This window comes from Staurois parvus, unplaced genomic scaffold (genome assembly GCF_062004578.1).
Source record: "Staurois parvus isolate SC_StPar_1 unplaced genomic scaffold, SC_StPar_1.0 ptg000048l, whole genome shotgun sequence".
NCBI classification, from domain to species: domain Eukaryota; kingdom Metazoa; phylum Chordata; class Amphibia; order Anura; family Ranidae; genus Staurois; species Staurois parvus.
The window spans coordinates 3,230,043-3,256,723 of NW_028317844.1; the positions used below are offsets into that span (position 1 = coordinate 3,230,043).

The window sequence follows — 26,681 nt, forward strand, 5'->3', positions numbered from 1 at the left end:
GCTGCCCTGCGATATTAGTAATAGATAGTCCACATCACGGAAGGTTCCAATATAAAAAAAAAGTCATACATTTTAAGGCTAAAGGCTAGGTAAGGCTAAAAAATACAGCCCTGAGGTAAAAGCTGACATGTTTCAGCATAAACAGCCTTATGCCTAGTACACACAATTAGATATTAAATGAATGATCATTCTTATTTATTTTTTGCATGCTAGTCTCATTACGAAAACGAATAGGTTACTGCGAAAAGTTGTGAAAAATTCTTGTAAGACAATATAAGTTTGGAGGTGATATACAGCATTCTTTCATTTCCGAGAATGCATGGTCTTGGTCACTCGATTTTTTTTTGTACAAATACTATACTAATTAGACAAAAATCATTCATTCTGTTATCTTCTGAAAAAGTTTTTGTGCTCGTCCCTTCGGATATTTTTGTATGAACTGTCGTAATCAGCTCTCGAAAGCTGTGTACTAATGAACAGATTATCAGACGATCGCTCCGAATGTGTTTTTTTCATCCGATTTTCTCGTGTGTACTAGGCATTAGTATATCTACATGCTTAATTCTGGCATTAAATGCAGACAACCAAAAACATCACAGATGACATTAATTAGATATAATTACCTCTTAAAAGAGCAAGAAAACGTTTTAAAGCATACTGTATAATGCACCTTTTACACTAACCATAGACTCAGATAGAAAGCAAAATGAAAAATCATTCAGATAAAGATCAGCATCCTAATAATTGTGTTCAGGGCAGCCATCAGAAATTTTGGACCTCTTACACAGCTTTAGGCCTGGACCTCCTGGCCTAATCAACAACATTCCCCAGGGCCCGCCCACGGGCCATCCCACCAAATCCTCCCACTGGCCACCCCACCAAATCCTTCAGTACACTCACTTTTATTTTAACAGTGTTACAACTTAATATAAGAAAATTAAAAGTGTATTCAAAGTCATAAGTGCTTTCAAGATTTAACATTAAGGGATTATATTTTGGGCAAAAAATATGAAGTCTGCAACCACAAGGTAGACTCTTTTGAGCAGGACCCTACACTAACATTAACTGCACTACCTTTTCATAGAAATCGCCGGCCCACCCCCCCCTTCCCCATCTGTCCTCTCCTAGCAGATCTAAAAAAAAAAAAAATCTCCAAAACAAAAAACATATTCAGCAAAGAGACAGCCCAACCAAGCAAAGAGACAGCCCAACCAAGCAAAGAAACATCCCAATTCAACAAAGAGACATCCCCATAAATTCAGCAGACATTCTAATCCAGCAAAAAGACATCCCTATCCAGCAAAGAGATATCCTCATATATTTAGCAAAGAGACATCCCAATCTAGGAAAGAGATGGCCCAATCCAAAAAAAAAAATCCCCATATATTTAGCATAGAGACATCCCAATCCAGCAAAGAGACATTCCAATCTAGCAAAGAGACATCCCCACATAGCAAAGAGATATCCCCATCCAGGAGAGAGACAGCCCAATATAACACGAGAGAGTCAAAAACAGCCCAATCCAACAAAGAGACAGTCACAGCACAGGCCTGCATCTAGCAATATTGTCAATCAATTTACCATGGCGATGTATAACAACTTGTCTCCAAACCAGTCCACAGTGAGCACTGTGCAATCCTGCAAGCTACACGCACTGCAGCTCTTCCGCATCCCAGTGTAGATGATATAACTCCATTTTCCCCATGCAGCCAGAGTCCCGTTAGTTGGGGTCCAGATGGCAGTGCTGGGACAAGGTCATTCAGTACCCAGGGTTGAATATGCCAAACTGCACCCCCCCCCCCCAACTTCCCTACATGATATGCGCACCTGAACGTCTTTGGCAGCTCAGACACTGATATGTGGCATTGATGGGCACTGGCACATGGCATTGATGAGCACTGACAGCTGGCACTAATGGACACTGACAGGTGGCACTTCTGGGGCCACACTGATCATTAGGGCACACTGATCATCAGTGCCCTGATGATCAGTGTACATATCCGCTCCGCAGAATGCAGATTACCGGCTCTCCTATCGAGCTGTCAGTGTGACAGCTCGTGAGGACAGAAATGCAGATAACCGGCATTTCCCTGTTTACATGTGATCAGCTGTGATTGGACACAGCTGATCACATGACCGAGCCGACATCTTCGGCCATTTCAGTGGATCGGTGATCCGCTGTGTCCGAGGGACACAGCGCACCGCCGATCGCCGCGCGCTCCCTGAGCCACGCATGTGCGGTGAGAATGGGAGGATGTCATATGAGGTTCTCCCAGAATGAGAGAACCACCTTGCGCCCATCATTGGACTATATGGCGGGCGGTGGTTAAATGCATTCTCATTTCAATAGCCGTGAGAATTTTCAGCTGCATTACAATGTTGTTAAATCACTCAAGGATAATTTTAAAATATGTAAGGTTTAGCTTAATTTAAGGTGAAAAACTCAGATGCAAATTGGTCAAATGCCTGATGAAGGGGTCCTGCGAGACTCCAAAACGTTGCCTTGCTGTAACTATGTGATTGTTTATTAAAACTTTTGGTCCCATATTGGTGAATCTCAGTTTGCTGGTGACATTCTACCTTGCAGATTCTGTTCAGTTCCAGCCGATGGTCGCTGCAGCACCCACTTATACACACAGCCAATTTTAACGCAGGAATGTGTGCGTTTGGATTGTACACTTACATAGTAAACACTGCAAGTAGAGCCACTCAGCATAATGTGTGTTATGAAGGTAGAATGTAATATTTATTACCAGTACTGAGTACTATCTACTTGTGCCAGGTTACAAAGAGGAGCCATACTCCAAATTGCTTAAACAGCATGAATTGTGTACACTTACACGACCAACTTTACAGATATGGGGACAGAGAAATTTAATATTCATCAGACTGTTCACCAATCTACTCATGCTGAGGCTGCACTCAAACTTGAACAATTTGTAGCTTGAAGTTTGAAGCACCAAAAACGTTCAGACTTAAAAAAAAACAATTGTTCTCTATGATACCTGCTCACACCAACAGGCACCATAGAGAACAATTGATTTATATATAGCGTTTTTTGGAGCTTCGAGCTTCAAGCTACAAATTGCTCGAGTGTGAATGCAGCCTAACTGCCCACAACAACAGGTGAATACCTATCATTTCAGCAGCACATGGTGAGACACCGCAGATTAACCTTTCTGCCAGGCTAAAAAAAATGCATTCGATATTCTGAGACAGGACCAGTGCCAAAAAAGTCTTCTAAATAAATTACACAGATGTGCAAATTTACAAGTTTGCTGGGGAAGCATGATCATTCATAGAATATCCAATTTTCATCCTAATATTTATTGATCATCTTTAGCTTAAAGCATTCAAGCATTAGAGATTAGAATACATTGTGTAATGAAACCACCTCTGTTTAAGTCAATTTTCCTCAAACACAAAAGGGAGGAAACACATCTTTTTTTTATGCTTACGTTGGTAACCTGTCTGCCATGCCTACAGTAGGGAAACCATTGTGCCTTTATGTCAGGGTAGGGATGGGCTTGATGTTCGCTGAACAAACGAACGGTAAGGGCATTCGGCAGGCTGTTCACCCCCCATGTCCCACAATGTACTAAGCTCTCACAGTGCAGTGTGATTGGCCAAAGCAATGCACCGTTAGCTCCGCCCAATTGTTTACATCTCATTGGCAAATGTCAGATTGCAGTCGGTGAGCGCTCAGCGGGTCAGCAGGTTTTTTTTTTTATTTCGGTGAGTCGACGTCATCGTGACAACACTGGACGCTGTGACTGATAATGGGTTACAATGATGGAACCTTTTTTTGGCTTTTTTTTTTAAATAAGGGAATTGTTAATAACTGTTGTCTTGTTCAATGAAGGAATTTTTCAAAAGTCTGGCGTATTTATTTTATCAAAATGTAACCCTTTCGTGAATGGATAGGGGTACAAGTACCCCTTACTCACTCAAAAGGGGGGACAGCATCAATAAGGGTGCCCCAATATTTATAGGAGTACCCTGATGCTAATGAGCTCCCCTGCCTGCAGACAACCACAACCACCGGGCCAGGGTTGTGGGAAAGAGACCCTTGTCCCCATTGGCATAGGGACACTATCCCAATGCCAAGGGCATGTGGTATGGCAAGCTGCAGGGAGGGAGGTGCTTGTTGGCCCCCTCCGTCTTTCCTGCCGCGCAGGCCTGTGCTCGGATCAAGGGTCTGGTAGGAGTTTTGGGACCCCACGCTTTCTTTCCCCCATTTTTTGGGAGTGGGTTTCCCCTATAAGTTTGGGGGGAACCCGACGCACTTTATTTTTTTAATTTTTTACTGTGAGGTTCCTCCTAACCTTCCTACCAGACCTAAAGGGATTTCCGCTCCATGAGGACGTCGATGATGAAACGCATAGGGCGGAGGCTTTGGATGTGACGTCAGCACGCCCCTGGTCCATGTGCAAGCTTAGCTGGGTCTGAGATACTTGCATTTCATCACACACGCTGTCTATACTGGTGTCAGTTTGGACACCATGTTTGTAAGTGTATTTCTTCATTAAAGATTGATGCTTTTCATTACATACTGCACCATGATGTTTTACTTTTTTCTTTCGAGTGACGGTTTGAATATCTCTCATTTTGGATGCTAAATCATCTTTGGAGTGGATTTTCAGCTCTGCAGAGTATTATCCTTTGGAATACATCTTTCACTGTCCCAGTGTTACTGATCATCGTTCCCAGAGCAACAAGCGTTATATGCTGGTTTTTCATTTAATCAGCATATTGCTCTGGTGAGTTTTATTTAACCGGATTTGGTGGTGGATTCAGTTGGTGATATTTTTTGGACACCATTGATTATTTGAACATTCATTATATATTTTGGACTTTTCTTTTTTGCTGGACTTTATCTTTTATTTATTAGTCGTTTGTTTTGACACATTTTTTGTTACACATTTGTATGTATTTAAGCGCAACCTGTTTTTTGAAGCTTTGTACACCCTATATATGTTTATAGGTTAGGTTTTGCAGCTTATTGTTTTACATATATTTTCCGTGGCGCTGGTTCCATCTTCACATATCTGTGGATTGGGGGGAGCCTACACTGTTTTCTTTTTTTTTAATAAAAATTTCATTTTCTTTTTTAAATGTCAGTCCTGCTGCAGCAGGTTCTATACATTGTACAGATGTGCAACCTTGCTGGTATTTTAAGGGAGCCGCCCCCCCCCCCCCCCCCCCGGCATGATATCTAAAGGAATTATTTTTTTTTTTTTTACTTTAAGCAATGAAAAACGACTGCCCTATAAAAAAGGTACTTTTTGAAAATTTATTTTCACAGATTCATGTCCCTCAGGGCAGAACAGAGTCCCCATACCCCTTTTATAGCCAATAACTTGCATATAAGCCTTGAAAATGGGCACTTTACAAGTTCAAGTCCCATAGACTTGCACTGAGTTCGAAATTCACAGTCGAACATTTATTTGGTGTTTGTCCCATCACTATGTCAGGGAGTCTCATTCTCCCAACAGAACACGGAAAAGTACAGTGGCTGTCTGTCTCCCCATCACTTCTCAACTAGACTGAAGGTTCTCCTTTACAATTTTGCTTTCTGAAAAGGGATTAAATTGCTTTTATGCCTCTAAACAGTTAAACAGTGAACTTACTGGTTTATAAAATTCCAATGTAGTCTAAAGCAAATCAGTTTTCTTTAACCAACAATAGACTGTACCTGCAAAGGCGCAGCACTAATTATGGGAACATGCTGTACCATTATCCTTAGCAAATTACTATACTGCTTAATATAAAGCTTAAAAAATCATCAATTTATATTATAGATTACATTTTCTAGGTAAAACAAAATGCTTCAACCGCTTTATCAAATAAAACATGGTTAGACGTGATTGTCAGAATTGACTTTTCAACAGACACTTACCCATACATGCATTATAAATACCTTTGCTTAGCAATATCTATTATTTTTTTTATTTTATTGTTCTTGAAAACTAACCACTGCAATTGGCTAATCTGGATAATTTACCATGAGATAGATTAAAATTCAACGCCATTTAACCACTTGCCTCCCAAGCCTATTCTGAAGCTTCTCTCCTACATGTAACCACAAAGTGGTGGGTATTGCAATTTTTCATGTCACGTGGTATTTGCACAGTGATTTTTCAAACATCATTTTCTGGGAAAAAATACAATTTAATGAGTTTTAATGTGCAAAAACAAAATATAACACCCAATTGTTTGGTAAAATATAAAAGATGATACTATGCCAAATAAATAGATACCAAACATGCCACACTTCAAAATGTGTGCACACCCATGCAACAGTGACTAACTACATACATTTTTATTAACCATAGGCAACGATTTAAAAGCCTTTCCATGTTACCACTTTAGATTTACACAGGAGGTCTGGTGCTAGAATTACTGCCCTTGATCTTATGTTCATAGTGATACTTCACATGTGTGGTGTGACCGCTGTTTAAGTACCAACGTGGGACCGATGCGTGTGTAAAGAAAGGGGATTTAAATGACTTTGAACGTGGCATGGTGCCAGACCGGCTGGTCTGAGTATTTAAAAAACTGCTGATCTACTGGGATTTTCAAGCACAACCATCTCTGGGATTTACAGAGAATGGTCCGAAAAAGAGAAAATATCCAGTGAGCATCAGGTGTGAGGATGAAAATGCCCTGTTGATATCAGAGAAGAATGGGCAGACTGGGTCCAGATGATAGAAAGGCAACAGTAACTCAAATAACCACTCGTTACAACCAAGATAAGCAGAATACTATCTCTGAATGCACAGAACATCACAACTTGAAGCAGACGTGTCAGGGCAGGGGCCGAGGAACGGACAGGCAGGCCTAACAATGTAACGCACTGGCTGACGACAACCACCACCCACAGACCGAAGTCCCTCAGGGCGCGGAGTCTAAGTCCCAGGCTGCCCTTCACCAGGGCCCCTGATGGTGGGGATGGACTTGACGCAGCCAGGAACCAGGTCGCGGCCCCGAGACACCTCAGCTGCGGTAATGGCCGCCGCCAATGGCGTGTAGCTGGTGGAAGAGACAAAAGAGTAGTCAGACAAGCCGGGTCAACAACAACAGGACAAAACAGTACAGGACAGCAGACGAGAATCACAGGTCACGAGCCGGGTTCAGCAACAGAGGGTCAGATCAAAGGAGAATACAAAGAATAGTCGAGTCACAAGCCGAATCAGATACCAGGAGAGTCACGAGAGCCAGAACAGAGTAATAGCAACACAAAGACACAAGACACAAGTGCAAAGAGCATGTGCGGGCCACAGGCTTATATGTCATCAGCCACACCCCTCTGGGGGATGGACCACAGAGACCTGAAGGCATAAAAGGATTCCCACCATGCACAGCAGAATCCAAGATGGACGCCAGCACATGGAGTAACATAACCTCAGGGAAAAGGTAGGACCTTGACAAGACGAGCTACAGCAGCATAATACAACACCGGGTGCCACTCCTGTCAGCTAAGAACAGGAAAAGGAGGCTACAAGTGGTAAAGGCTCACCAAAATTGGACAATAGAAGATCGGAAAAACATTGCTTGGTCTGATGAGTCTCGATTTTCTAGGTATGGTATATACATACCTAGGAAAATATGATATATATATACACACACACACGGGATATATACAGACAGTCTATTATATGACAGACTATTCCAGACAAGTGACATAGCTAGAAATATAAAATTACATAACTTGGATACAGGGTTTGTTTATTTTTTTGTTGTCAGATCTCATCCGTTTATTTCTGTTATGTAATACATTTGCTCAGACTACAGATCACCAGAAGATAAAATGAACACAGAAGATGCTAGCAGGTTAGATGACTACTGTAGAAGTTACATAATATGCAATAATTACACTGTTGACCAATGCAGAATAAACAACCATCACTATTTTATCGAAATTCACATTACATAAAACAAGTAGCCATTTGGTCAACTTTAAAAAGGTTGTAACTGACTAATACCTAGAAGGAATACAAGTACAGGTGAAACTCAAAAAATTAGAATATCGTGCAAAAGTTCATTTATATCAGTAATGCAACTTAAAAAGTGAAACTAATATATGAGATAGACTCATTACATGCAAAGCAAGATAGTTCAAGCCGTGATTTGTCATAATTGTGATGATTATGGCTTACAGCTCATGAAAACCCCAAATCCACAATCTCAGAATATTAGAATATTGTGAAAAGGTGCAATATTCTCGGCTCAAAGTGTCCCACTCTAATCAGCTAATTAAGCCATAACACGTGCAAAGGGTTCCTGAGCCTTTAAATGGTCTGTCTGGTTCAGTAGGAATCACAATCATGGGAAAGACTGCTGACCTGACAGTTGTGCAGAAAACCATCATTGACACCCTCCATAAGGAGGGAAAGCCTCAAAAGGTAATTGCAAAAGAAGTTGGATGTTCCCAAAGTGCTGTATCAAAGCACATTAATAGAAGGTTATGTGGAAGGGAAAAGTGTGGAAGAAAACGGTGCACAAGCAGCAGGGATGACAGCAGCCTGGAGAGGATTGTCAGGAAAAGGCCATTCAAAAGTGTTGGGGACTTTCACAAGGAGTGGACTGAGGCTGGAGTCAGTACATCAAGAGCCACCACACACAGACGGATCCTGGACATGGGCTTCAAATGTCGTATTCCTCTTGTCAAGCCGCTCCTGAACAACAAACAACGTCAGAAGCGTCTTAGTTGGGCTAAAGAAAAACAGACCTGGTCTGTTGCTCAGATGGTCCAAAGTCCTCTTTTCTGATGAGAGCAACGTTTGCATCTCATTTGGAAACCAAGGACCCAGAGTATGGAGGAAGAATGGAGAGGCACACATTGCAAGATGCTTGAAGTCCAGTGTGAAGTTTCCACAGTCTGTGTTGATTTGGGGAGCCATGTCATCTGCTGGTGTTGGTCCACTGTGCTTCATTAAGTCCAGGGTCAACGCAGCCGTCTACCAGGAGCACTTCATGCTTCCTTCCGCAGACGAGCTTTATGGGGATGCTGACTTTATTTTCCAGGAGCACTTGGCACCTGCCCACACTGCCAAAAGCACCAAAACCTGGTTCAATGACCGTGGGATTACTGTGCTTGATTGGCCAATAAACTCGCCTCACCTGAACCCCTTAGAGAATCTATGGGGCATTGCCAAGAGAAAGATGACAGACATGAGACCAAACAATGCAGAAGAGCTGAAGGCCGCTATTGAAGCATCCTGGTCTTCCATAACACCTCAGCAGTGCCACAGGATGATAGCTTCCATGACACGCCGCATTGAGGCAGTAATTGCTGCAAAAGGGACCCAAACCAAGTACTGAGTACATATGCATGCTTATACTTTTCAGAGGTCCGATATTGTTCTATGTACAATCCTTGTTTTATTGATTGCATGTAATATTCTCATTTTCTGAGATTGTGGATTTGGGGTTTTCATGAGCTGTAAGCCATAATCATCACAATTATGACAAATCACGGCTTGAACTATCTTGCTTTGCATGTAATGAGTCTCTCATATATTAGTTTTACCTTTTAAGTTGCATTACTGAAATAAATGAACTTTTGCACGATATTCTAATTTTTCGAGTTTCACCTGTAATTACTGCTGAACTCCAGGCAAGCACCCAAATACACAGATAGAATACAAATATGACAGCTAATATTTCTGTTTTGTATTAATGAGATGTACACAGGATACAGATTTACAGAGTACAGCACTCTCTGGCATGGAAAGACACCTGATTTTTCTCTTTTGCAATTTAGTAACATTTACAGGTTTCCTCATCACCCCCAGCCTATCAATAGAATGAAAAAACACAAGCAACAGACTGATGGGCATACCTCTCTTCCACTCTGCTGTATCCTCCTGTCAGCATGCTCTTTTTACTACAAGCAAAACTGATTGGCTCTTTGTACTGCTTCTCCCAACAACCTCTGAGCTTTGCTGTACTCTTTTGTATTAAAAATACACTTAACCACTTGTCTTCCAAGGTACGTTATGTTATAAACATCCTGGGAAACAAGGGGTTAAAACAGCAGTCATGAGCTTGGTATCAATTTCTTCAGCTGACTCCTGACTTAGAAGGCTATAGAATTGAGAACGTTACATACTGAAACAGATATATACTGCAGGGCTCAAAATTTCAAGTCCTGAGCTCCTAGCCAGGCCTTACTCACCGCCAGTTGCCCTACCCAACCCTGCCCCTAATTCTTCCCCTAAACACGCCCTCGTAAATTATCTCATGAAATGACACTGTTAAATGTTTTATGCAGAATAAAGTTGCAAAAATAAATATTAACAACAACTTTAATAATATTAACAAAAAGCAATGTAAACATCTCATCCATCCCATGCCCTCCTTCTCCATCCCCTGCCCTCCTCCTCCTTCTCCATCTCCCCCATCCCATGTCCTCCTCCTTCCCAAGTCCCATCTCCCCCATCCCATGTCCTCTTCTTCTAGTCTCATCTCCCCCATCCCATGTCGTCCTCTTCCAGTCCTACCTTCCCCATCCCATGTTCTCCTCCTTCTCCAGTCCCATCTCCCATCCCATGTCCTTTTCTTCCAGTCTCATCTTCTCCATCCCATCACCTCCTCCAGTCCCACACTGACACACAGTCCCCCCCCCCCCCAACTACCGCCTCCACTGACAGACCTCCACACTTACCCCCCTGCCACCTCCCTCCAGGAGAGGGAGGCTCCCAATTAGGAGGACTGCAGGGAGGTGATCACACATACCCACTCTTCTCCAGTAAAAAAGACCCCTGCTACGAGGACTGCAGGGGGTGATCATTGGGGACCCCCACACATACCCATCCTTCTCCAGTACACAAAACCTTCCTGCTTGGAGGACTGCAGGGGGTGATCAGAGGGCACCGCCACACATACCCATCCTTCTCCAGTACACAAAACCTTCCTGCTTGGAGGACTGCAGGGGGTGATCAGAGGGCACCGCCACACATACCCATCCTTCTCCAGTAAACAAAGACCTCCAGCTAGGAGGACTGCAGGGAGATGATCAGAGGTGACCCCCACACAAACTGCCCTGTCCACAACCCTCCAGGAGAAGGAGAATCCCACTTAAGAGGACTGCAGGGGGCCATCAGAGGGGTTCAGTTCAGTTTGCTGCATGGTTGATTGCAGCTCTTTGACATCATTATGTACAATGCAGGACCAACAGTCTGAACTGTACAGGAGCACAGCAAGTGGGTTCATTTAATAGCAGCCCAGAAATGAACTTCAAAAGTCCTACCCAAAGTTAAAACGCTATATGATGCCTTCTCCTGTGCCCCTCACTGATTTATACTGACTTTCTTACTGGGGCCCGATTTGTCTTGACTTTATGGGTATGCCTTGCCAACCCCCCCAGTTCAGTGAGCGCCTTACTGAACACTTAAGCGGCTTCACTGAATAACAGAATGGCAGTTGCCAAGGCGTAGCCATGAGGCAAGGTAAAGCCACATATTAGTGAATCTAAATTAGAATGGGACCTAGAAAAAGCTTTACCCGCTCATGAATTTAATAATGGGCATCTTATGGTATTTGCGCTCTTGGAAAGGACTTTTGTTTTTAAAAGTTTAAAAAGAGAAGTCCACTAAGTGGTTCATGCATGTGTTCCATATAGAAATATAAGCAGAGCAGCTGGGAGTTGTGTTCATTCCACTACATCACTTGCTGATGTTCGGACTATTTAAATTAATCAGATCTAAATCTAATTTGGTCCACTCAGGTTATATGTGACTTGCAGAATGCAGGGTAGCTGGATGGCTTAAAGTAAAAATGTCATCCAAACAACTAAAAAAACAAAATATCAAAGCTACAACATTATGCATAGCAACTTCCCTATGTCTACAAGTAATCCTACTGCTGCTAGGCAGGATTTATTTTCAATGTAGTGCCTTGATGTTGAGAGTCCCTTTGGCATAGCAGAGCAGAGGTTTATATGGTTAACACACTTGACCTAGATGTATGGAGAGGTGCAAAAAGATGCATAACACCAAAACAAGAGACTCCCTAAAGGATACCACATATACATAGATGGTATACATGTTGTATCCTTTATTCCTGACAAAGGGGAAATGGAAAGTCCCCAAGACATATTGTAGATTTACTAAAACTGGTACACTCAGAGTTGGTGAAGCTGTCCATGGTAGCCGATCAGTTTCTAACCTCAGCTTTTTCAATTAAGCTTTGGCAATAAAACCTGGAAGCTGATTGGTTTCTATGCAGAAGTGAACCTGATTTTGAACACTCCAGCTTTAGCAAATAAACCTCAAGTATATTTCTATCATTTTTACTGTGGCAAAAAACAAATTGGACTTGCTAAAATAGCTGTGGTGCATTTACTGGATATTTTAACCATTTTTAAGTATCAGTATAATAGTGACTGTTGGCTGGACTTGAGGACAAACAGAGAGCTTCTATTACATTTGATCTGAGAAGTACTTGTCAAATTAGGGTACAATACTTGATACTTTATTTTTGGTGATAGGTTGGTCCTGCAGCATTCTTCTACAGCATTCAACTGTGAGCCTAGGGAAACTTGATGGTGTAACTCCAGGAGGGCAGATCCTTGATGCCCTGGGCTCACAGGAAGTGGGCTAAATGACAGTGGGTGTCAATCTGGAAGAGGAATGTTGCTGGAACACAGAGCATTAAGTCTACAGGGGACAGATCTGGGGATGTGAGATGTATAGCAAAAGATGCACTTTTTATTTTAATAGATGCTTGGGAATGACATTTTAAACATTTTCAAAAAATTATCATAAGGCCTTTTCCAGCAGTGAAGACTGATCCACCACTGCAGGCTGGGGCCGGCAGGCATCTGGATGATTTTTTTTTTAATGTTGTGGTGAGTAGCTAGAAGTGAATGTATGGGAATTGTTTTTGGGGAAAAGGGAAGTGTCCGAGTCCTTTCTTAAACTTTAAGTCCACTACTTTTACTTCACTCCACCAATGACTCATGAATCCCTCTTCTATTAACGTTTCTAAAAGTGGGCATATAATCTATTTGTTGACATGTACACAGTATGACTGTTGATATTCTGAGGGCATTATTTTAATATGCTTTTAACAATATCAAAATCGCTGCAATTTAAAAAATTGCCATATTCTTAATATATTTGTTACAAAATGCTACAGGCCGACTATTGGAATTCCATCACCTTTCAGGCATACAGGCAAAACTAAAGCTGGCCATAGATGGATTGAAATTCTTCAGCAGGGCCAATCCATCTATGGCCATTCCTACTTGACAGAAGTCAATCTAATAATTGACGTCTCTTATTTAGAACTGCTGGAAAACTTTAATTTGACCAGTGGCTGTGGCCAATTGGCTCCAACACTGATCAGTGTATTCTAACAACAGATCAGTCCCCACTGTCAGAATACTATAGCACAGCAGGGAGGATTCCTCCGTCTACCTCTCTTGTGTGGCTGGGGGTATACGTTGGTTTCTTTTTTTTTTATCAGCCCACTGGTTGATCAAAAAAAAAAAAAAACAAATAATTGCTGACCAGCCTAATGCTAGGTACACATGGGGATTTTCTCTTTGGTTCAACGCAGCAGACTTCTGTCGGACAGGCTGTACACATGGAACAAATATCTGCCGGTTTCTGTTTGTTTTTCCCAATACCAGCCAATATTCTGACCATGTGTACCAAGCTTAAGAGAACCAGATGCTCAAAGCACAGCCCCAGACCTCATACTACTATAGAACATGCTGAAAAAAATATAAATTGCAGAAGATAAAAGGCCCTGATGAACCAGGGATATAAAATAAAAGGGGACTCTAAAGAAAAGAAAGTACAGGCAGTAATCAGAAAACTTGGTGACAATAATCTAATTTGACAAATAAGTAGCCTGTTTGTAGGGAATCCATTTATAGATCATTTAAATCATTTATGTTGGTTTATAACATGACTATTTACATTACAACAATACATCAGTTCAAGCCTTAGCCCTGGTTTACACCAAAGGCGGCTTTTAGATTGTGCTACTTCAGCTGAAGTAGCGCGATTTCAAAGCTAACGATCAGTACAATTTCATGTGCTGTTTGCCAACATCTGTGCGACTTCATGTACAGATGTCAATTCAAGTTTTACATGAAATCACAAAAAATGGTGCAGGAATCTTTTTCACAATCAGTGCAAGTCAGAGTTGCACTGATTTGAACAGCAGGGTGCGACTTGTCAGGCAACTTTAAACTGTCAACTAACATGACAAATCGCATTGGTGTCAACGAAGGCTTAGTCTACTAAGCTCTTCTGGCACACCGGTAAAAGTATAAAATCTACCAGTTAAATCGGTATTTGTTACTGATTAACAAGGATGTTGTTATCTACAGTCTACCTGTGCGGTATTGTACCTCAAACAGATTAGGATTATTATTTCCTGTAAAAAGTGAGGTATCAAACCTTTTTAAATATATACATGCAGGATCAGAACAGCAGAAAATAGAGTGCTGAATTTTAAATTTACAAAGTAAATCTCCAGCTAATGCGCATCAGCAACAACAAACATTAAAAAAGCGGCTATGCACTCCAAGGAATGGAGCTGCCATGGTAACAAAGATTTCAGATTTTCTAGCATTTTACCACTCATATCCCCCCTTCTTATTACATTATGATAAAATGTCAGTAGTTTTCATAAAGGCAGAACCATCCAGTGTTAACCTCTTCTTGGTTTTACATGCTGATTGAAAGCGTAAAAGAGTTTAGAGGTACAAAGTGTGATCCAATTGATTTGCATCTCTTCTGTGTAACCACACTGCTGTGTGTTTTATTAAATCAAGACAACTGCTGAGTGATTGATGTATTGTACTCTTATGCAGGCCATAGATGGGTCGAAAATCGGACGATTTTTCGGCCGAAAATTAAATCGGCCGATTTTCGGATCGTTAGTGGGCGATTTGGTCGGCCGTTTTTCGGTATTTTGGCCGTTTTTCGGTATTTTGGCCGTTTTTTTTTTTCGGTAAAGTTGGAAAAAAATCGGCCGATTTTGCCGATCGGCCGTTTTTCGCGGCAATTAGTGGGCAAATCGGCCGATTTTTTACCGATAAAAAAATCTGCGCATGAGCAGTGACCTGCAAGAGGAAGACAAAAAGAAGAAAAAGAAGAAGAGGAAGACGATGAAGAAGAGGATGAAGAAGAAGAAGAGGAAGAAGAAGAGGATGAGGATGAAGAAGAGGATGAGGATGAAGAAGAAGAAGAGGATGAGGATGAAGAAGAAGAGGATGAGGATGATGATGAAGAAGAAGAGGATGATGAAGAAGAAGAGGATGAGGATGAGGAAGAAGAGGATGAGGAAGAAGAAGAGGATGAGGATGAAGAAGAAGAAGAAGACGAAGAAGAGGATGAGGATGAAGAAGAAGAGGATGAGGATGAGGATGAAGAAGAAGAGGATGAGGATGAAGAAGAGGATGAGGATGAAGAAGAAGAAGAAGAAGAAGAGGAGGATGAGGATGAAGAAGAAGAGGATGAGGATGATGATGATGAAGAAGAGGATGAGGATGCAGAAGAAGAAGAGGATGAGGATGACAAAGAAGAAGAGGATGAGGATGAAGAAGAAGAAGAGGATGAGGATGAAGAAGAAGAAGAAGAAGAAGAAGAAGAGGATGAGGATGATGATGAAGAAGAGGATGAGGATGAAGAAGAAGAAGAAGAAGAGGATGAGGAAGAAGAAGAGGATGAGGATGAAGAAGAAGAAGAGGATGAGGATGATGAAGAAGAAGAGGATGAGGATGAAGAAGAAGAAGAGGATGAGGATGAAGAAGAAGAAGAGGATGAGGATGAAGAAGAAGAAGTAGGATGAAAATAAGAAGAATTCCAGTCCAGCAAAAAGTGTCTCTGCAGAGAGCTCCGCTATTTCTGACAGTTCTCTGACAGTTCCTTGACATTTACAGCGGTTGAAACATTGTATCTATTTGTTTCCGAATAAAAACATCTGTATCCTAAATGGAAACAAATAGATACATTGTTGCAACTTCTATAAATGTCAAGGAACTGTCAGAGAACTGTCAAAGAAATAGCAGAGCTCTCTGCAGGGACACTTTTTGCCGGCTCTAGACGGGTAGAAAATCGGCCGATTTTTTTTTACCATTGATGGTAACGTCGGCCACTTGAACAACCGATTTTTCGTTTTTTAAAAGAAAAATCTGCAGTTTTTCTCCCCATCTATGGCCTGCATTACTTGGCTGTGACATCTCTTTTAAAAAGACTTATAAATTGAATTTTGACAGAGATCACTCTTTCACCTGCTATTTTTCCTTCAAGAGATGCACTCATAATAAGAAATTTTGACACTCTGGGGGACATTTATCTAAACTGAAGCAGCCAAAATCTGAAGCAGCTGCGCATGGCAACTAAGCAGTTTCTATCTTTAGATTGTTCAGTTATGCTTTGAAAAAAAAAGTGAGAAGTTATTTGGTTGCCATGCACAGCTGCTTCCAGATTCTGTCTGCTCCAGTTTTGATAAACTCCCCAAACTGTACTTGAACCACTTGCCCTCCAGAGGATTTACCCCCCTTCCTGAACAGGCCAATTTTTGCTGTTCAGCACTGAGCTAATTCAACTGGTAATTGCACGGTTGTGCAACGCTGTATCCAAAACAATATTTATGTCATTTTTTTCACACAAATAATTTCTTTTGGTGGTATTTGATCACCTCCGCAGTTTTTATTTTTTGCGCTATAAACAAAAAAGACCAAAAATGTTGAAAAAAAAACATATTTTTCACTTTTGGTTATAAAAAATATCCAATAAACTCAAAGTTAGTCATAAATTTAGGCGAAAATGTATTCTGCTACATGTCTTTGGTAAAAAAAAAAATCTCAATACATGTATATTAATTAGTTTGTGTGAAAATTATAGCATCTACAAACTATGGTATATACAGTGAGGAACAGAAGTATTTGAACACCCTGCAATTTTGCAAGTTCTCCCACTTAGAAATCATGGAGAAGTCTGAAATTCACATTGTAGGTGCATTCCCACTCTGAGAGACAGAATTAAAAAAAAAATTCAGGAAATCACATTGTATGATTTTTAAAGAATTTATTTGTCTTGCACTGCTGAACATAAGTATTTGAACACCTAAGAAACAGCAAGAATTCTGGACCTCAAAGACCTGTTACTGTGCCTTTAAAAAGTCCACCCCTACTCCACTCATTAATCTAACTTAGTAGCACCTGTCTGAGCTCTTTAAAGACACCTGTCCACCCCACAGTCAGTCAGACGCCAACTACTACCATGGGCAAGACTAAAAAGCTGTCAAAAGACACCAGAGACAAAATTGTGGACCTCCACAAGGCTGGAAAGAGCTACGGGGCAATTGCCAAGCAGCTTGGTGAAAATAGATCAACTGTTGGAGCAATTGTTAGAAAATGGAAGAGGCTATAGACGACTGTCAGTCTCCCTCGGACTGGGGCTCCATGCAAGATCTCACCTCGTGGGGTATCACTGATGATAAGAAAGGTGAGGAATCAGCCCAGAACTACAAGGGAGGAGCTGGTCAATGACATGAAGAGAGCTGGAACCACAGTTTCACAGGTCACTGTCGGTAGAACACTATGCCGTCATGGTTTCAAATCATGCATTGCACGGAAGGTTCCCCTGCTCAAGTCATCACATGTTCAGGCCCGTCTGAAGTTTGCCAATGACCATCTGGATAATCCAGAGGAGGCATGGGAGAAAGTCATGTGGTCAGATGAGACCAAAGTAGAACATTTTGGTCTAAACTTCACTGTTTGGAAGAAAAAGAAGGATGAGTTGCATCCCAAGAACACCATCCCTACTGTGAAGCATGGGGGTGGTAACATCATGCTTTAGGGGTGCTTTTTTGCGAAGGGGACAGGACAACTACACTGTATTAAGGAGAGGATGAATGGGGCCATTTATTGTGAGATTTTGAGCAACAACCTCCTTCCCTCAGTCAGAGCATTGAAGATGAGTCGTGGCTGGGTCTTCCAACATGACAACGACCCGAAGCACACAGCCAGGATAACCAAGGAGTGGCTCCGTAAGAAGCATATCAAGGTTCTGGAGTGGCCTAGCTAGTCTCCAGACCTAAATCCAATAGAACATCTTTGGATGGAGCTGAAACTCTGTGTTGCTCAGCGACAGCCCCGAAACCTGACAGATCTAGAGGAGATCTGTGTGGAGGAGTGGGCCAAAATCCCTGCTGCAGTGTGTGCAAACCTGGTCAAGAACTACAGGAAACGTTTGACCTCTGTAATTGCAAACAAAGGCTTCTGTACCAAATATTAACACTGATTTTCTCAGGTGTTCAAATACTTATGTTCAGCAGTGCAAGACAAATAAATTCTTTAAAAATCATACAATGTGATTTCCTGAATTTTTTTTTTAATTCTGTCTCTCAGAGTGGTAATGCACCTACAATGTGAATTTCAGACCCCTCCATGATTTCTAAGTGGGAGAACTTGCAAAATCGCAGGGTGTGGAATAACATCCCAAAACACATTCTTCTACTTTTCCCGAGTATGGGGATACCATATGTGAGAGACCTTTTGGCAGCCTAGCTACATACAAGCCCCCAATATCCAACGACAACCTCCAGGCTTTCAAGGAGCATATTTCCTCATATCACTTCCCCACTACCTATCACAGTTTCGGAGGCTCTAAAATGCCAGGATAGTACAAACACCCCCCCCCCCCCAAAGACCCCTTTTTGGAAAGTAGACACCCCAAGGAATTTGAAAAGAGGCATGGTGAGTATTTTACAGATATCATTTTTGTCACAGGGTTTTGAAAAAAAAAACAAAGAAAAGAAAAAATACATTTTTTGTTTTCTTTCTTTGTTTTCCAAAAACGTGGTAACAATGAGATCTGTGAAAATACTCACCATGCCTCTTAACAAATACCTTGGAGTGTCTACTTTCCATAAAGTGGTCATTTGGAGGGATTGCTTCTACTATCCTGGCATTTCAGGGCCAACATTAGAAGCTTACGCCACACGTCACCTACTCTTGAAGACCAAGCCTTTTCTGACACTTTTTGTTCACATGAAAAAAAATTTTTTTTGCTAGAAAATTACTTTGAACCCCCAAACATTATATATTTTTTTTAATCAAAGACCCTAGAAAATAAAATGGTGGGTGTTGAAATTTTTTACGTCACACAGTATTTGCGCAGCGATTTTGCAAACGCAGATCTTTTGGGAAAAATTTTAATGCACAAAAACACAATATATTGCCCAATTGTTTGCTAATATATAATTGATTACGCTGAGTAAATAGATACCAAACATGACATGCTTTAAAATTGCACATGCCCGTGCAATGGCAACAAAGTACATACATTTTTATTATCAACAGGCAATGCTTTAAAAGCCGTTACAGGCCACCAATTTATATTTACACAGGAGGTCTAGTGCTAGAATTACTGCCCTTGATCTGAAGTTCATAGCGATACCTCACATGCATGGTGCAACTGCTGTTTACATACCGGCACGGGGTCAACGCTTGAACATGCAGGTGCGCTCAAGCAGGGGGGCAATGGTGTTTTTTTTATTATTATTTTTACACTCTCCCTTTCATTTTTTTTATCATTTTTAATGCTATCACAGGGAATGCAAATATCCCCTATAACTTGGGCATTGTCATATATTCTTTTTTGAGAATTCTCCTCTGCCCTTACATTAGCTAATCTCACCAAGATCGGTGTGATCAGATGCTTTCCCAATTTACATATAGCACTGTTTATATCCTGCGAAACTGAAGTGATGAAATGCTCATAGTTTCCGATTTCTTAGACTATAGAGATGATTGGAGCTATTCTGGTCTCTGACCAGCTCTATGGTCAGCCAGTGGAACTGCCAGCTGCATTCTCGGATTCCCCTGTGGGACAGGAAAGCCCAAGAAAACTGTGGAAGGCAGCAGGAGGGGTATGTCCCTTCCCGCTGCTCGTAAAAATAAGTCAGCAGCTAATTGGCCACTACGATTGCTTTTACATGAAAGCAGACCACCAGCAGAAAGAAAATATACCAGGATGATGCCTATAGCTGCAGACATCATCCCGGTATAACCACTCAAAGTCCAGCGACGTACCAATACATTGCTGGTCCATGCTGGACATACAGTCAGGTCCATAAATATTGGGACATCGACACAATTCTAACATTTTTGGCTCTATAAACCACCACAATGGATTTGAAATGAAACGAACAAGAAGTGCTTTAACTGCAGCCTGTCAGCTTTAGTTTGAGGGTATTTACATCCAAATCAGGTGAACGGCGTAGGAATTACAACAGTTTGCATATGTGCCTCCCACTTGTTAAGGGACCAAAAGTAATGGGACAGAATGATAATCATAAATCAAACTTTCACTTTTTAATACTTGGTTGCAAATCCTTTGCAGTCAATTACAGCCTGAAGTCTGGAACGAATAGACATCACCAGACGCTGGGTTTCATCCCTGGTGATGCTCTGCCAGGCCTCTACTGCAACTGTCTTCAGTTCCTGCTTGTTCTTGGGGCATTTTCCCTTCAGTTTTGTCTTCAGCAAGTGAAATGCATGTTCAATCGGATTCAGGTCAGGTGATTGACTTGGCCATTGCATAACATTCCACTTCTTTCCCTTAAAAAACTCTTTGGTTGCTTTTGCAGTATGCTTTGGGTCATCGTCCATCTGCACTGTGAAGCGGCGTCCAATGAGTTCTGAAGCATTTGACTGATTATGAGCAGATAATATTGCCCGAAACACTTTAGAATTCATCCTGCTGCTTTTTTCAGCAGTCACATCATCAATAAATATACAGCCATACATGCGCACGCCATGACACTATCACCACCATGCTTCGTTGACGAGGTGGTATGCTTAGGATCATGAGCAGTTCCTTTCCTTCTCCATACTCTTCTCTTCCCATCACTCTGGTACAAGTTGATCTTGGTCTCATCTGTCCATAGGATGTTGTTCCAGAACTGTGAAGGCTTTTTTAGATGTCGTTTGGCAAACTCTAATCTGGCTTTCCCGTTTTTGAGGCTTACCAATGATTTACATCTTGTGGTGAACCCCCTGTATTCACTCTGGTGAAGTCTTTTCTTGATTGTTGACTTTGACACACATACACCTACCTCCTGGAGAGTGTTCTTGATCTGGCCAACTGTTGTGAAGGGTGTTTTCTTCACCAGGGAAAGAATTCTTCGGTCACCCACCACAGTGTTTTTCCGTGGTCTTCCGGGTCTTTTGGTGTTGCAGAGCTAACCGGTGCGTTCCTTCTTTTTAAGAATGTTCCAAACAGTTGTTTTGGCCACGCCTAATGTTTTTGCTATCTCTCTGATGGGTTTGTTTTGTTTTTTCAGCCTAATGATGGCTTGCTTCACTGATAGTGACAGCTCTTTGGATCTCATCTTGAGAGTTGACAGCAACAGATTCCAAATGCAAAAAGCACACTTGAAATGAACTCTGGACCTTGTATCGGCTCATTGTAATTGGGATAATGAGGGAATAACACACACCTGGCCATGGAACAGCTGAGAAGACAATTGTCCCATTACTTTTGGTCCCTTAACAAGTGGGAGGCACATATGCAAACTGTTGTAATTCCTACACCGTGCACCTGATTTGGATGTAAATACCCTCTAATTAAAGCTGACAGTCTGCAGTTAAAGCACATCTTGTTCGTTTCATTTCAAATCCATTGTGGTGGTGTATAGAGCCAAAAATGTTAGAATTGTGTCGATGTCCCAATATTTATGGACCTGACTGTATATGTAACAGCAGAGGATGAATTGGCTCTGTGGATCAATATGACCGCGATTCATTTTTTTTTGTAATGCCCATGGTGAGGGTTAGGCCCAAAAGAGTTTTAAATTCAGAAACCATGATAGGTTTCCCAATTGTCTGGCAAGAGCTGAATTTAGGTGGGCGGCGATGTAACGTTGTGCGTATAAATTGCCTTGGCCCACAATCAATTGATACAAATCTTCCGTGAAAAACAGTGGAGGGGCTAAACGCTAGTGCTGGCAGCGAACAGGGCCGATCCTGCTAACTCTGCATTTTTAGGGACACTATACGAAGGAGGCACTAGTATATTAGTGTAGGTGATCAATATCTTCATCCGAACAAACACTATACTAGTAATAGCATTGATCAGTGACCTATAGCGTGAGTGTGATAGTATGCGGGCAAACTAACGCTAGCTGACCCTGGCTGGGTGGAGCGATTACTGACCCTGAAGCTAGCTGATGTCACTAGTGGCAGGAATACAGTGATCAGTGAAAAATTCTATATGCTGACTAAGGTGATACAAAGAGAGGAAACAAATCCTCCTACATAAGTTGTACCTATTTATCTGTAGTCATCATTACCCTACTTCCATTCAAAGTGCAGAATTTACACTGAATTTCTAAGCTTTGAAAAGCAGGAGATGGGGAACTACATCAGTGAGGAGAGCTCTGATTGCTAATTGGAGGGAAGGGACACATCCCCTTCACACAGCACACAGGAACAGAATTGAGGCTCTCATCCGCAAAGTTTATCGGTACTTATAGTTCATCCATTCACGGCCGCACTGTTTTCAAAAAGGTGACAGCTAGAATGGGGAACTTCTCCCCGTACTGCTGTCACAGCGAGATAGTGCAGGGGGCAGCAGCTGCAGCAGTGGGAACATGTCAGCTGCTCCAGATTCTGTCTTACTAACTTCCCCTCACAGTGCACAAAAAATTCTATATAACAGTTTTGTTAACAGACAATAATGGAATAAAGAGATACATGCTTACAGTTTTGCAATGCTGTCCACAGGCCATGGGGTAGGTTTTAGGCTTCTTTTCTCCTGTCTGTGTTGACAAAGACCCAAATGAACAAACCTAAAAGAAAGCAATAAAACTTCAGTGAGAGAATATTTGATGCATTTTTTATTCATATGTGATTTTCAGGATTAGGTTAAATGTAAAGAATCCTTAAGGTTATTATTGTACCTGTTATCAATTGTTAGTCTACATTTCTGAAATGTGTAAATCATGATACAAAACCTTCAAGGAGCACTGCAGGGATAGTCCATAAACCCAACTTCAATAATAGCATTAAAAAGAACAGTCATGTCTTAAAGTGATACTAAACACACATTGTTTGATTTACATTGTCCCTTCTATTTCTGTATGTGGAACTGTAATTATTTTAATAGAAAAAATCTAAGTAACTTTTTCCTAATCGATATACAGCTGTCACATGACCCAGATATTTCCCAGCTTGTCTGCAGGAAAACATAAGCAGGAGGAGCTTTTAGTCTCCTGCTGCTGGTCACATGTTCAAAAAAACCCCCAGCATTTGGAATACTGAGTAAAAATAAATATATGATATCAATAAACAGTGTTAAATTGGCATACAAATATATATTTGAAGTCAAATCTTTATTATTTTGTAGAAATAACAAGGGGTGGGTGGATTTCTGCCAGTCACAGGCTGTGTCATACCCCTCCAGCCAATGTCTTAGAATAGGAGGGAGGTAATTCCTCTATTAACCTATATGTAATATCCCACTCCTATTGTGTTTAGCAGGTTAGTGGGCATGGAGGAGGAGGGAGGGAGTGGGCTGTCATTGTCCACTGTGTATACACCTACAGTGGATATAAACCTGTTAAAATGTCAGGTTTCTGTGATGTAAAAAAAAATCTGAAATCTTTTAGGGGAGGAAGTAAACATAAAAACTAAAATAATGCGGTTGCATAAGTGTGCATGCCCTCTTATAACTGGGGATGTAGCTGTGTTCAGAATTAAGCAATCACATTCAAAATCATGTTAAATAGGGTCAGTACACACCTGCCATCATTTAAAGTGCTTTTGATTAAACCCAAATAAAGTTCAGCTGTTCTAGTAGGTCTTTCCTGACATTTTCTTAGTCGCATCCTACAGCAAAAGCCATGGTCCACAGAGAGCTTCCAAAGCATCAGAGGAATCTCATTGTTAAAAGGTATCAGTCAGGAGAAGGGTACAAAACAATTTCCAAGGCATTAGATATACCATGGAACACAGTGAAGACAGTCATCATCAAGTGGAGAATCTATGGCGCAACAGTGACATTACCAAGAACTGGATGTCCCTCCAAAATTGATGAAAAGATGAGAAGAAAACTGGTCTAGGAGGCTGCTAAGAGGCCTACAGCAACATTAAAGGAGCTGCAGGAATATCTGGCAAGTACTGGCTGTGTGGTACATGTGACAACAATCTCCCATATTCTTCATATGTCTGGGCTATGGGGTAGAGTGGAAAGACGGAAGCCTTTTCTTACGAAGAAAAACATCCCAGCCTGGCTAAATTTGGCAAAAACACATCTGAAGTCTCCCAGCAGCATGTGGGAAAATGTGTTATGGTCTGATGAAACCAAGGATTAACTTTTTGGCCATAATTCCAAAAAATATGTTTGGCGCAAAAACAACACTGCACATCACCAAAAGAACACCATACCCACAGTGAAGCATGGTGGTGACAGCATCATGCTTTGGGGCTGTTTTTCTTTAGCTGGAACTGGGGCCTTAGTCAAGGTACAGGGAATTATGAACAGCTCCAAATACCAGTCAATATTGGCACAAAACCTTCCGGCTTCTGCTAGAAAGCTGGTCATTAAAAGTAACTTCATATTTCAGCCTGACAATGACCCAAAGCATACATCCAAATCAACAAAGAAATGGCTTCACCAGAAGAAGATTAAAGATTTGGAATGGCCCAGCCAGAGCCCAGACCTGAATCCAAACGAAATTCTGTGGGGTGATCTGAAGAGGGCTGTGCACAGGAGATGCCCTCACAATCTGGCAGATTTGGAGTGTTTTTGCAAGGAAGAGTGGGCAAATATTGCCAAGTCAAGATGTGCCATTCTGATAGACTCGTACCCAAAAAGAGTGCTGTAATAAAATCAAAAGGTGCTTCAACAAAGTATTAGTTTAAGGGTGTGCACACTTATGCAACCATATTATTTTAGTTTTTAATTTTTACTTCCCTCCACCTAAAAAAATTCAGTTTGTTGTTCTACTGAGTTGTACAGTTTATAGGTCACATTAAAGGTGGAAAAAGTTCTGAAATGATTTATCTTTGTCTCATTTTTTACATCACAGAAACATGACATTTTATTATTTTTTTCTCTTTCTCATCTGTTGTATGGTTTGTTTATATTAGACTGATTGTCTATCATTTATTAGTGCCATCTTACAGGTCTATGATTCTCAGGGACAACATTGCCTCATGAGAGCGTGGCTCTCTATGCGTTTTCTCTTTGTTGCTTTCTTGTATGTAGCTTTTACATTTTTGAAAGTGGTTGCGGGTCTTGTGGCCCCTTGCCTTCCATAGTGTTATCCGGACCCCAACGTGGGTCTTGTATGTGTATCTCTGAGTTTGTTGTGTGTTGTTTCCCCATCCTTTATTGTTTGTTGTTGCTTTGTATCATACAATGTGTCATGGTTTGTATGTTTCTTTTAACAAGCTTAATAAAATCTTTGGTGAAATAAACCTGACACTTTAACAGGGGTATGCAGACTTTTTGGGGTTTATTTACTAAAGCTGGAGAGTCCAAAATCAGACTCCCTTCTGCATAGAAACCAATCAGCTTCTAACCTCAGCTTGTTCAATGAAGCTTTGGCAATGAAACCTGGAAGCTGATTGGTTTCTATGCAGAAGTGAGTCTGATTTTGCACTCTCCAGCTTTAGTAAATAAACCCCTTTATGTCCACTGTACATATGTGACTCTATAATCACATGGGATGCTCAGATGTGATAGTGAGGAAATGCTCAGCATAGAAACTCACTGAAAACTCAGCACGTGTAGAGTTGCCACATTCCCAACTGAATTGGGGACATGAACAGAACGTGGAGATAGAGAGCAGCAGGATCAACCAGGTTATTTTTGCAGAATACAGAAAACAAACGTCATAGTGATTGAGTATGAACAGCATGCAATACAGCATTTCTTGATAGTTTTCTATGAAGTGGGTTTAGTGACACTTTAATGAAATGAGCAAAAAGCAAGGCTGTATTTTTACGATGCACGTTGTAGAGTAATATAGTAACCAATGCTTAAAAAAGGTAAAAGTTCAATACAATTTAATTTCATGCACTATATACTTATACAAAAGAACATAAGCATAAAATTCCTAAAATTTGCCTCAACCTGGAGGAAAATCCTTCCTGGTCCCGTTATCACATCTAATTCAACACCATGGAGTTAATTTACTTAAAGCAAATGGGCTTTTCACTTTGAAGCTTAGTGAATATGGTAAAAATTCACTTTGCAAAGAATATCCATTTACACTCAAAAATAAAAAAAAAATGATTGTTTGCACATGCAGGTTAGCTTGCAAAGTGAACAGCCTATTTGTTTTTAGTAAGTCAACCCCCATGGATTAAGCCCTACATTGTTAAACCTTATATAATTATTTCCGGAGATGCCCTTTCTAAAAAGCAGGGCATCCTTTTCATATTTCAGTTCACAGTGAAAAAATACTTTCAATGTTAGTAACCATAAGTGTGCCCAGTCTATTTCATTAGGGTGTGTACCCCAAAGCTCAAACACACATGCATAGCTTTCTAATCTCCCTGCAGGCACATTATCTACCTGTCTGCAGTTTCATAGTGAAAGAGAAGTGCTTCTACAGCCACTCAGTGGGAGATCTTTCCCATCTCCTCATTGGCACAATAATAAGCAATAATAGTAATGCACAGGAGGTGATTAGGGTGT

The 26,681-nt window shown here is 41.1% G+C and overlaps 1 protein-coding gene across 2 annotated transcripts in view; it reads right to left on the reverse strand.

The window, feature by feature from the left end:
* FIG4 (FIG4 phosphoinositide 5-phosphatase) overlaps positions 1-26,681 on the reverse strand; it is a 315,676-nt gene that overhangs the window by 38,372 nt on the left and 250,623 nt on the right. For both annotated transcript variants that reach the window (XM_089664705.1, XM_089664713.1), the window contains exon 23: positions 22,738-22,824. In XM_089664705.1, coding sequence (XP_089520831.1) covers positions 22,738-22,824 — 87 coding nt within the window. The remainder of the gene's footprint in view (positions 1-22,737; positions 22,825-26,681) is intronic.